This window comes from Lineus longissimus, chromosome 4 (assembly GCF_910592395.1).
Source record: "Lineus longissimus chromosome 4, tnLinLong1.2, whole genome shotgun sequence".
NCBI lineage: Eukaryota > Metazoa > Nemertea > Pilidiophora > Heteronemertea > Lineidae > Lineus > Lineus longissimus.
In genome coordinates this window covers 2,009,900-2,022,969 of record NC_088311.1, presented here as the reverse complement: position 1 = coordinate 2,022,969, position 13,070 = coordinate 2,009,900, and the positions used below count along the sequence as shown (strand labels likewise).

The 13,070-nt window shown below is 40.8% G+C and overlaps 2 protein-coding genes across 4 annotated transcripts; one reads left to right on the top strand and one right to left on the bottom strand.

Annotated features, from left to right (window-relative positions):
* Positions 1-325: 325 nt before the first annotated feature.
* On the top strand, positions 326-4,839 carry LOC135485977 (uncharacterized). Its single transcript, XM_064768415.1, has 3 exons — positions 326-505; positions 907-2,712; positions 3,015-4,839. The coding sequence occupies exons 1-3, from the start codon at positions 326-328 to the stop codon at positions 4,044-4,046; spliced, it is 3,018 nt and encodes a 1,005-aa protein (XP_064624485.1). The 3' UTR covers positions 4,047-4,839.
* Positions 4,840-5,900: 1,061 nt separating this feature from the next.
* LOC135486302 (THO complex subunit 1-like) lies at positions 5,901-13,059 on the bottom strand. 3 transcript variants are annotated; one of them, XM_064768997.1, is made up of 18 exons: positions 12,876-13,059; positions 12,005-12,078; positions 11,583-11,643; positions 11,274-11,340; positions 10,829-10,947; positions 10,353-10,574; positions 9,971-10,044; positions 9,514-9,622; positions 9,196-9,327; positions 8,846-8,946; positions 8,523-8,640; positions 8,221-8,324; positions 7,901-8,029; positions 7,607-7,690; positions 7,255-7,402; positions 6,893-6,977; positions 6,514-6,695; positions 5,901-6,301 (listed from the first exon to the last, which is right to left on the bottom strand). In XM_064768997.1, exons 1-18 carry the CDS (start codon positions 12,930-12,932, stop codon positions 6,194-6,196), a joined length of 1,974 nt encoding a protein of 657 aa, XP_064625067.1. In that variant the 5' UTR covers positions 12,933-13,059; the 3' UTR covers positions 5,901-6,193. The 3 variants fall into 3 exon arrangements, with proteins under 3 accessions (XP_064625067.1, XP_064625068.1, XP_064625066.1); XM_064768998.1 differs by having other exon boundaries at positions 12,553-13,058; XM_064768996.1 differs by lacking the exon at positions 12,876-13,059 and adding an exon at positions 12,378-12,543.
* Between the last annotated feature and the right edge of the window lie 11 nt (positions 13,060-13,070).

Here is a 13,070-nt window from a genome sequence, read left to right as displayed (position 1 = left end):
ACGCTTGTTTTATAATTCTGTCATCTGGAAGTGATTTTAACCAAGACCAGTGACCCAGTGTTGATTTTAAAATATCATAAATAATGGGATAGAGCCCAAGTTCACATCTTGAGGCAATATTCGAGGTACACTTGCCCACCGATAAAATGTGCTTACACATTCTATTTTGTAACATCTGAAAAGGGTATTTATCAATTTTCGATGTTTGTGGATTTTTCAGTAGCTTTAGGCAATCAGCCCCCCAAACCTCACATCCATAAGTTAGAATTATGCAATAAAAAAGTTCGAATAGATTTTGTCAAAAAGTGGCACGACAACAAGCAACATGGCGGATTTGCAAGAAGAAGCAAATTTAGAAAATATCAGCTCTAAACAAGAGTTTATCTCTCTACTCCCGATAGATTATTCATATTTCATCACCAGCATTGAAAAAGCTAATGACGATAAAGATGACTATATAGTTATTTTCCGTATCAAAGGTATCACCACTGAGGAAAAAGCCAGGGTAAGGGTGCTTCACTCTGTCAGATCGAGCTCAGAGCGATGTACACTGTGGCTGTTGTACTGGGTGTATAGGATACTTCACATTAGGTGGGTCATAGCCACCTAATGTGAAAGTATCAGTACCATTTTCTTCAGTTTTGCAATCTTTGTATTTATTTCTGACTTCTTGAATTGTTGACAATGTTATTTTCCTCTAATCTGAGATGAATAAGGCCTAGTCATTTAGTCAAAGCTGGAGATGTGGATTCTAAATTAAAATTCTAGTAGGATTTTTATACTTTCGCCTCAAGTCAACCTGTACACTGTCACTGCGACCTGTGTGACGGCTGCCAGACCATGAACAGTTGACATTGAAAGGCACACGCCTAGATTATTACAATGTAATTTTTTCTATATTCCCAGGAATGGTTTGCCGGTTTTCAAGAATCTTCCAAGATGACATACAGATTAGATCGCACTTACCCTGACTCTGGACGAAAGAATGTGTGGAAGGCTGATTTCAGATGTCATCATAATACCAGGAACAAAAAAACTGTGGGAAAAGGGAAAAACTTTGAATGCAAAAGTAATCTGACTATCATTGTCAAACGTGTGTTGGAAAATACTAGATCTGCTGACCCATATATAAAAGAATGGCCAACAATAGTAATCATCAAAATGTTTCACAACCACCCTCTTGATGCTGCGCCTGCTTTAAAATTTCGCTCAGTCAGTAAGGACATTGAAAAAAAGTTAGTTGAGTTATATCATGATGGACACACTCCACTAACTGCACTTAAAGCACATAAAGTTGACCTCATGCTTGAACATGGGGATAACTATACCGCTGTGCAGCAGGATCGTAGACTCTGTCCTGATCAGGCATATTGTTATAGACTTTATTATAAAACAATTGGTGGCCCAATCAAAAGTTCTGATAAAAGTGCAGGTGGAGGAGTCAATGCAAAAGATAGTGTGAAGTCTAAGACGAAAAATAAGAAGAGTAAGACTGAAGTTGTGCCAAATATTTTAAGGAGATCGCGAGGTAAGAGAAAGGAGAAGCAAAATAATGTTCCCTTATCTGAAATTGTCCTTCTCTCAGTGTCACAAAGTACAGAAGTTGCTGATCAGAACGTTGTTGTCCAAAAGGGTGATGGTTCTTCCATGATTGTGCAGTCAATGCCAGCTGCCCAGATGGAAGAGCTACAAGCAGCAGTGCAGGCATTGGAGCATGGAGCCAGCTATGCCGACCTACAGTCCTTGGGGTTGGCATTCTCTCAGTCGCCAACTGTTCACCCATTTCAACCCCTGAAGGATACTTCCGGCTCAGTAAAACAGGAATGGGCTCTGAACGATGGCAATGGTGTGTTGAATGTCTCACCAGCACTGGAATGTACCTGTGGTCAAGACCCTGTATCTTCTCCTGATAGAAATGTTCCAGAGCCAGCACTGCCTGATACTGGGGATGCTAAAGGTCATTTTGACAATGAAACGGACCACTTTCCGACTCCTCTTTCTGAACCATTGGGACTACATGTACCTTCTTCTAGTGAAAACAATGCCATGGATGTAACATTGAGTATTCCACCTGGATGTGTTTTGAATGAAGCAATGGACCATTCTCCTCAGCTCCAAAGCTCGCTTGAACAGTCGCCTATTCCAGGAACACCAAATAACTGGCAAGGGATTTCACAACTTCAGTCCGCACCCCGTTTCACGCAAGCTGCAATAGCTGTACCTGGTCAGCATTACCAAGACAGTCCTCAACAACAGTACTATCCAACTCAGATGCATCACTTCCAGCCACTTCATTCTCAAGTTCAATCACAAATTCCACAGCACTTCAGTCATATTGGTGTGGAGCAAGCGTCCAGTCATCTCCAGCATTTCCCTATTTCCCCGAATCTGCAGACTATCGTCCAGACAAGCCATCCCGTATTGAAATCCATCCTGACTGAAACCTCAAATTATACAATGCAACAGAATGTATCATCCCCGACTGCCGGTCAACAAGTCTATTCAGACACCAACCATCAAGGAGGTTTTCGGCAGGTACCTCCGCCAAGTGCATCGAGGCCAGACAGCGTGGTAGTGCCTAATCATCATATGCAGCAATACCCGATGGATATCGTAGCTGAGGGAGTCGTATCAGATGTTGCTGGTGAGGCAATCGTATCAGACATGCAGCATCCTCCCTTTATCATAACTCGAGCAAGAGAACAGGAACAGGTTGGCCTCAACTTATTCTTTGTATTCAGTTCTTTATGTTCAATGAGAATGTCTCATTATGGTTGGTACAGTATGATTGGTAGCCTGAAAATACCTGCAATCAGATGAATTGTTGTTCAAATGAAGTTTAAAATCTCTTTTCACCGTCTACATGCACCTCTACTATAATTGAGGATGATGAGCCCTTCTACAAGACAATGTTCTTTTCCAGTTCACCCTGACCTGCACCCTGCCTTTTCAACTGATGCCTACCTCTGTGTGTGCTAATTACTGAAGTCATTCATTTTCAATCTTCTTTGCAGACACTAGAGACATGGGTGGATGGATTCCTGTCACAACTCAGAGATAAGTTTTTGTTGAACGATCTTTATCAAACGGCATTTGCAAGATTACGAAAGAATGTTGAACAAAACGCCAGGACAGACCTTGCCCTGTGTTCTGCCCTCAGCAACTTTGCAAAGCGACCTCTCAAAGCTGACAAGCCAAACATGAACGTCATATACAACCCTGATACATGTAAGACCAAAGCTGCATCATCCTCAGGTGCAAGTTCTAAACAAACGTCGTCTGGCCCAAGGCATAATGAAGGCAGTACAAGTTTCAGATATGCAACTCCTCGAATGAACAGATTTCATTTCCGATCCAGGACGCGTTTTCCCTCTAAGAAGCAGCGGAATGCAAGGGTTGGGAAGTATGTCATGGAAAGGGATAAATTTGGTCGATGGAAGCGGACGTACAAAAGGAAGCTAAAGACAGTCCAGTTGCACGCATATGAGGCTCCTGGTCTCAGAGAAATTTTAGACGGGTTTGATACTGTGGAGTCTGAACAGCAGCGTGAAAGAGAGAAAGAAGGGGCTGAAGCACTGCTGCAAATGGAGGCCCGGGTTGTTGTAAAGCCTGGTGTGTCGACATTGGAAAGTGTCAAAGATGGTGGTGTGCAGGACATTGTTTCAGATAACAGTCCAAGTGAAGTTATAGATGCAAGTGAATGTGAACAGGTTCTCATGGATGATGGACAGTTTAACAGCTTCTGCCCAGCTGATACATGTTCTGGTGATTGTTCTGTTGCTGTGCTATCTAATTCTGTACCAAAAACTACTCATGGCAATCACTACAAAATTGTTGTTTTAAACACTTCTGAGGTCCCACCTCATGCTGGGTCTTCTTGTGATTCTCCACAAAAGCAAACAAATACTCCTGGTGCTTTGAACAGATCTGAAGTATTACCTAGTGCTGCTAGTGTTGATAAGAGTGCTCCAGATACTGATAGTTCTGGAAAAGAAGAGGCTGCTGTATTATCATCAGAGATCACACAGATTCATAGTACTCATTGACTCTTGAAGGGGACACTGTATTTAAGGAGAGCAGTGCTGGGTGTTTATTTATGGAAGTAAAGGCTCTTTGGCAAACTTGTTGTGAATTTGTATTTGTTACATAGATGTTTAAAAAACGTCTTCATTGCCTCTATGCATATTTACTAAGATATATTTATTTTGGAGAGACATTTACTTCTACACCTTGAAAAGGTCTGAATGCATATTTTGGGCTCTACTGCCAAGAGGGTTAATTGGTTAGATGGTTTCTCCATCTTCTACAAAAATTTCATTTCTGGGTATTGGTCCTACTCTTTGTCTTAGATTGCTTATTTCTTCCAGTTAAATTTTTTTGGCGATAAATTGTTGATTACGTAAATCATTGAAAAACTCCTTTGTGCCACAGTCAGTCGAACTTTCAGCGGTATTGCCTCCGTAGCCTCCGCCCATATTGCCTGGAAGCTGGGCAATGTCAATACATTGAGGGGAATTATCTGTTGGTGATGCCAGACTTTTGTTTTTGTTCAAAATTACACAATTTCTGAGCTTTGGATACTGTGTGTTCTCAAATGTACAGTCAAGCTCAACGCATGCTGATGTACAACTCGGATGAAGGATACTGTTACTCCATCAATATCCCAATAACACCACAGTGTACATGTACTTCTGTAATATGCAGTTTGTTATAAGGCCAGTTCATTGATGTAAAAAGTGAGCGCTATTAGAATACCAGTGGCGATGTGGTATCCTGTTGGTTTTGTTTTGTTTTTGCCTTTATTATGAAAAGTTGGGAGATGACTGAAATAAAGTCACATTTGAGATTACACGGGTTTGTCTTATGATTTATAACTTAGCTGCTCAAAGCTGAGGGTATATTGTAAGACGATGCCATACTGATGTCTCCTTGATCGAACTGAGGACTTGTGGCAATCAAACTACATTGCAGGACAAGGCCAGGATATATATAGAAAATTGACAATGTCTTGTTCAGGCCAAGCAGCTGCGACAGGGTCGCAGTTGATACCTTCAGTGCCGAACCACGTAGATCTACGTGGCCCAAACCCCCTCTGAGCTGGTCATCGGAGTCTCCTGGACTTCATGAAAGAACTACGCCATCGCCATCTTCAGGGCAAGGTAGAAACTGAAAAGGCCGTGAAAATATCATTGGTCTTTTCAGTTTCTATATTGCCCTGAAGATGGCGATGGCGTAGTTTCATGAAGTCCATGAGACTCCGATAACCAGCTCCAAGGGGAGGGGGATTTGGGCAACGCAGATCTACGTGGTTCGGCGCTGAAGGCGTTAAACACTGTTGGATATAAGCTTGCAATCTCATTAGTTGGCGCCAACTAGTCACATACTGTGGACAGAAGCAGCATTTGTAGCAGCATTACCCATCATCAAGAAATTGGTTGGATTATGCTTGAACCTTGCAATTGAGGCGATTCAGTGTCACATCGATCTATACTTAGGGGAGACTGAAACATCAATATAAACTACGCGGACAGTGGCACAATCTTACCACACTTGTCTGAACTGTACTATCAGGAGAGACAGGGTCACTGTACCAGTGATGTTTGTTACACAGAGAACAGTCTCTGTGCCACACAAGTTAGTGTCGCATTCTCCCCCATTCTAATGACAAAGCAATCAAAGAACAACATCACAGTCCAACTATAAGGAGGACCATCTGTCTTAGACAAGGTCACATCTGGACTTTGTATAGGGGGCAACAATCTAACCTGTTCCAGTCTGAAATCTTATGCCACATGGAAGAAATAGAACTCACAATCTAACGATACCAATTGGTAAATCTTGTTCTGAACACCTTACAAAAACTTGTGGTCAAAAGAATGCAACACAGGACAAAATCGCGATTGAAGTTTGCTAGATTTTTATTAAAAAACACACTTCTACTTGTACTTTCAGACTTCTGTTTTACAAGAATTTGCACAAATATACAAAATGTGAGACGTCACACTCGCAGCAGCATTGCTGATCTGTTGTTCAATAGGCCATATTCTGGGCTTGTCCATAGATTGATACCTCACAGCCTTGAGGATTTTGTAGGGGCTATCAGCATCACATGTCATCCCAAATTAACTTCACAGAGCACAGTTTACAATATGGCAGTGTTTTTTTCCTTGACTTATAATGCACATGAACTCCCTCAACTGTCCTTATCTGCCCCGAATACACTGTTTCCAATGGCTGACAATCCAATCTCTTTCAATGACTGATGAAGTGAAGTTGATGTGGCCGCATCACCTGCACTCACCTAAAAATCAGATCAAACAGAATGTAAACATCAAGAAATGCCTCGAAGTGACTTTATCCGTATTCATCCTGATAGGTCTTTTAAAAGGACATGGTTCTGAAGAGAACAACCTAGATGGTAACAGCCTATAGAACAACTGTAATCATCATAGGTTTCCAAGAAAGCAATCAGGAGATACAAGTATGTCAACCAAGTTCCCTCCAGATATTTACCTGCCAGGAGAGTAACATCTGCTCTGCTCTAGCCTTCTCCTCTTCTTCCTCATTTTCAAATGCTCCGATGTCTTCTTCAGAGAAGTTCAACTCGACGGCGAGTCTCCTCCAGTCCTCAGCCAGTTCACCAGCCAATGCCTGAATCTGCTCAGAGCTTAACAGATCCGTGTTCTCGTCTCTCACTGCAAAAAACGTGATGAGTGAAATTTTGTTATAAGGTCAAGACTGCAAAAGATTACATAGTCCAAACTGGACGTCACCAGAATGGCTTTCGAACTTAAAAAACAATTTGGTGAAGCAATTTGCCTTTGGTTCAAGGCATCCATTTCCACAAGAGAAGCACCATGCAGGTTTTTTCCCCCGAGAATTCACTGCCTACCTGGCTCTTCCTGTAACTCTTCATCCTGTCCTTGGTCCTCCTTGATTCCTTCCTCTTCATCAACCTTCTGATCTTCAGTTGCTGACTACAAAACAATTAAGTTCAAGTTGTAAGGGTAACGCTGAGAATTCCTTCATGACGGACCATCTTCAGAAATGCACAGGGCACCTTTATAGATTTCTGCCACAATGTACAACACCAAACTCAAGGAGCTTCAGACAATTCAAAGTATAATGGCGTTTCTGTAAACTTTGACACACTTCTCTTCTTCCCTGATCTTCAATCTGCCTCTTAACATTGGCCATTCAATATCATGTTCTGCAAAATAAATGTCATTCAAAGTGGTAGCAAAATTCACTTACTGGCATCTCTTTTGCCATTTGCCCCAATAAATTCTCCAAGTACTGCACAAGTGTCTTTCCTGGTTGATTCGTTGGAGAGAAAAAGTGTGGACTTCTCTTTGATAGAAGCCGCAGGGCAACCCACTGCCAGTTAGGTTTCAGGTAGTCCCTGGAAATGAAAATTTGTGGAAAAGTTTACACAACAGTTGAATCTCTCACCATGGACAAACCTAAAGGTAGATAAAAGGTAAACTTTCTTTACTGATTTGGAAAATACCTCCTCTAGCACTCTTTTTGTTGTCACTACTGGTCTCCCAGGAATTAATTCACCAAGGCATAATCTAACATAAAGATGATCCAGAGTATCACTCACTTGTATTCATTGTCAATTTGATTGGCAGGATTGGTTTGTTCAATCACATCTTCGAAGAATCCCTCCAAAGATGGCTGGAAAACTCTGAAAAGGAAAATATTCTTCTTAGTATCTTATTGTTGCTGGCTCTGGTGAAGCCAAGTAGGGTACTCTTACTCTCAGTATCAGGGTTCTTCTAGTATCAAGTCATCCCCACACCATACACTCCCAACCTGGTACAGTGGAAACGGCATGAAACTAGAGCAAGCCAATGGGGCAACTGCAACTATCGCACTCTTAACACAGATAGCTTACCTTTTATCAGCCTTGCAGGCTTCCAGATTATCAGGACAGAGATTCCACAGACGTGTTAACTCGGAGTTTCCCATTTTGATGATCTTTCCACCGCTGGCCTTGATGTCATCACCCATGCTTCTTTTTCTTCTGGAATTTTGATTAAGATACATTTATTACATGACCTTATTGGTTGTTGTGGTTTGAGGAGAAGCCTATATCATACTATCACTCTTTACACCAACATGATCACAATATACTTCAGCCATGAACCTCGATTTGCTCCTTAATCCTTAAATAATTTCATATGGAATCAAACAAGCAAAGTCAAATGAGTTTACCTGAATACTTTAGGTTTGTTTTCCTCCTGTGGCATCTCTCTGACATAACTTGGACAGCCATCATTCTTCCAGCTATTCCAATGCTCCTCTCGGTTCAATACATGCTGAAAGTGTCAAAACCATAGGCACATTTTCAAGCAGATGAATAAATGTTTCACTCACGAAGTCAAAAAAGTTTTTTAGCACTTTTCCATCGACAGAGCAGCTACCAGTATTGACATTGCAGTATATCAGCAATGGGCCACCCAAGGACAGAGCCAAAGGACAGCGTTAACAGTTGAATGACTCGTAGATCAACCTACCTCAATGTACTTGGCAAACTTATCTCCATCTGGTGGTGTCTCTTTGATCAACTGCATGATCTTGGCCTGGGTCTCCTTCACCCAGTTGGCCTGTTCATCGTTTAACACATGGTCAGCACTAAAATATGGATGTTCAGAATAGTTTCAGGTTGAGCAATACAGTATTTTCCATTTGGACTTGGAAAAACATCATTACTTCAGACAAGCAATATTCTCTCTGCTATCTATCACTCATTGAAATTTATCATCCTTCAAAATATTTTTACCAGCAAATGCCCATTTGACAAAATGTCATGAGAGCAGTTGAGAAAATGGTCACTTACCTTTTAAATTTGACTGCAGCATTGAGATACTGGAAGAGTATCAAGAACTGAACAAGGACATATCGTCTGAAGTTGCTGTCACTCAACTGTAGATCTAAAAGCTGAAAGATAAGACAATAGTGAAGTAGACAACTGAAATGTCTTGAGAGTTCATGCCAATCTGAGAAACCAACACGCAACTGACTAAATATCTGTGCCAAAATATTGCCACATGGAATACATCGGGGAGGGCTGGAAGGTCAGGCTGATTGAGCACACCATTGGCACTTCACCTGGGCTTGAACCCACAATCCTTTATCTGCGAGTTGGGTGCCCCAATCATTACACTAACATGCTCCACAAATACTTACCTTTGAACTTGTCAGGTACTTAGCAAAGTATGTTTCTGATCTGGTCTGGCGAAGATGTTCTAGCTTTTTCTTAGAAGATCTGATATCGTCAAGTTTGTAACTGGCAAATGCACTCAGGACGTCGCTGGCATTCTGAAGAAAAATAATGCCTGTCTGTAAAATGGGATTTGGACTTTTTAACATGATCAATGATGGGAAATCAATTACCTTCATTGAAGTTAGAAAGGGTGAAGAACATCACTCAAAAGTGTAGAAAAATATCAAATTCATCAGAATTTAAAAGTACTACAAACAAACCCTCGTGCTCAGCAGACTTACGCTGGTGAATTTCCTCCAAGCCAACTTGTCATAGCACTGGACTGGTGTCCTGAAGTAATCCTGTAGTGACCAGAACTTTCTGTACATGTTATAGTCAATTGGGACAGAGCTGAAAAAAGAAATTATAATCAAATGGAGTGAAAGAAATTTTACATATTTCTTGCTGTGGTAGAAATTGGGGAACCATGAGTATGAACTTCCAAGACTGGGGGAAATCTCCTGCAGTATATCAAGGTTGCATAAATCATTTTATTAGTTTAACAACACTTCAAGGCTGTGCTTTGAATTTCAAAAATGACTACATCATCAGATCTTAACCTCGTATCACATTGTACAGATATAATACTAATAGTCAAAGGTCGGTGTATTTTTGAATTTCTGAGGAGAAAGATGGCTGATAGATTTGCTGGAATCAAACAAACAATTATAGATTACAAAACTTGAAGGAACTACATACTTTGGAGGCTGTTCTTCCATTTCACCTTCTTCAATTTCCATCCCCTCTTCTTTACTCTTATCTGCATCTTCCGGCTGCAAAGAAACATTTGAAAGGTAGGCTACAAATTGAGGATGTTGATAGTAGCACCAAGTCAACACAAGTGGATGCAAGGCGAATGTGGGAAATGTTTCCGATTGTGCTATGAACAGGTGCATCAATATTATCACCACAGAATCATGAGCTTTTGACTGATATCTCCCTGTGTCTTGATGAGAGAATGCTCCCAATGTCTTGATGAGAGAATGCTCATACAGAACTTGCTAGAAAAACTGGTGGAATGAACAAAGATTGTGAACACTTGGTGAATGACTGTAGAAATAACGATACCACATGTATGTACCTTGAAGAACTGTTCATCATCTTTCAAGTCAAATTTCGTGATGTTATCTAAGTTGAACTGGCTCATCAGATTCAGACCTGACTTCTCAGACAAGGGGAACAACCTTGCCAAGAACAACTGAATTCGTCCACAGAAAACAGTGTTCTGTGACTTGGAAAGCCTTCGAAGGAGATCATTGCACATTCTCAGCAAGTAATTCTTCCCAGCGGTGTAGAAAGTCTCCTGAAATAAGAAATGAATTTCAATTTGATATGTTCCTAGATCAGAATTTAAAAGTTTTGGGAAATTATTTTGAGTTCTACAAAAGAATGATGAAAAACCCCCACTTCTTTGCAGCGTTAAGCTTAGGCTTGCCAACTCAATGCAATTCAGTATTCAGTCATTAATGATTAAATGCAATGCATATTTACTGAGGACACATATGCTCATTATCAACAGGCAACTGGATTGGCCCAGGGGATCACCGGCTCCCTTACCGACTTCCATTCTGCAACACCCTCCTCCACATAGGTGAAAACGGCTTCGCATTTGTCCAAGGTAACAGAGTCAAAAATATCTGAGAGGATGAGGAACGGTGTCGAGGCATTACAAAATTCTGGAGTTATAAAGATAAATAACAAATCAGACAAAAGTCGAGGTGAGAAACTGTTTCAAAGTGGCTAAATGATTTGGCCTCCTATGCATTGGATAAAGTATGGGATATCATTTTGTCACCATCTCGCTTTTCACAGAGTGTGGTAGAAACTGGATGCCCGAATATACATAGATGTAAACACATTGTGTATATTGTCACTTTTTCTACTGATGTCACAACCACTCAGTGATTTCGATGAATAGATTTTAAGGGCTGAGACCTAATTGAGTAATTCATGAACAAAGTTATAGTTGATTCATACAATGGTAAATAACAATCCTTCTTACCTTGTTTCACACACAACACAACCTGATTGATCAGGCCTTTGTATACAGTACAATCACTGTTTTCTTTCTGGAAAAAAGTCGCATTTTGCTCGGTAATAAGATAGGGTATGGAAACCAACAACAAAGAATAAGATGTAATCAGTAACTATTTGCTGAACCACTCACTTATTCAATAATGAGTCGACTCTGATGATAGAATTCAAAGCCAGAATGAACTTTTTAAGTTTATCTAAGGGCAGGTCTGAGAAAGAGTTTCCTCAACACAGACTGAGTGACAGCTCTATCCATTAAGACACTGCTAGTACTTACAATAAGACCATGCAGCACATCTCTGAATGACTGATCAAGAGCCGTCTTCTTCTCAGAATCACTGGAATAATAAAGCAAGAATTGTCCAAATTGATATCTTGAGCTACTATCTCACAGATGTGTAAATTTAAGAGTAAGACTAAGAGTTGTCTTTAATTTTTCAAGAGGGTGGGGGAATGAACCACCTCGGAAGCTTCAAAAACAAATTAACACTGTTTCATTGTTCAAATAAGATATCTTATCTTACTTCGTATGCATGAAAATAACTGAAACATTTTATTTGAGTTCTATTCTTATGTAGTTATGATCCTATGATGGATGAAACTGGCATCAGATGTTGTCCATCTTCTATTTCAATTTTACTTCAGCATTAGATATCTATTTCTCTCATCTATCCACTGAATCTACTCTTTGTCACTCACCTTCCATCCGAGTTACTGAAGCAGTTTTCTATTTCAGTAAGATTGTCAAAGGGTTTACATTTTTTCACGCATTTCTGAAAAACATGGAGAGTTTTGTATAGGCAAGAGAGACACCAGCTACAGAGGAGGGAATTATTTCAACTTGCCAAAGGTCTACCTATGGTGTATCGAGCCACCCAGCCTCAGGGGCGGGGATCTGGCAAACAACACGCACAACCTGCTGCACACTGTTGAGGAGTGCAGTTTATGAATAGGGGCAGTGTGAGTGACCCGAGACAGGTACAATCACAGTCGTGACCGTGTCGAGACTCGAGTGAAGTGCGAGGAGGAGACAGATAGCGCGTCAGACATCAGAGGGCTGAGAGGCACGCACCGTCCATGCATATGCAACAGACAAGACAGAGCCAGAGGGCCGAGAGGCCGAGGAACGACAGGACTCAGGAGACTGAAGAGAGAGACTCTCAGAGAGAAGGGAAGATTCCTGAAAGCAGGCCTTGGCTAAGGTCTGAGGAACAAACAGCATAACATCCTAATAAGTAAAGTCTTACAGAAAATTCCTCCCGAACAGCTTCAAAATCGAAGAGAGCATTGGAAGCCATGTCAATGTTGAGTGTAGTTCTGTGTATTCCAATGTATTTTATATACAAAATGTACTACCGTAGTGTATTTTGTACAGTTGTACAGGTTGTAATGTAGTGTTGGAAATATCAAAAAAATAATCGTAGGTTAATTCAATCCATATATAGCCATTTACTGAAAAATTAACATCAAATATTTGTTTTAATTCATATTACTCAGTTATTCTGACAAATATATGGTCAATATTTTACTTAACAACGCATTATAGTTTTTTGTTGCAGATAAAATATACCACAACTTCGTTAAACCCAAACATAGACTCTTCCACCAGTCCCCTCCATTCACTCATTACAGAGGCTGGTACTTGACGGCAATTCACTCGTCATGGGCTCGATTTGGGGGCGTAAGCTTCCTGTGTCCGGTGACTTGTTTTCTGTAGGATGGGTGACCTCGATCCGAGTGAATAATCTGAAATACCAGAGTGCTC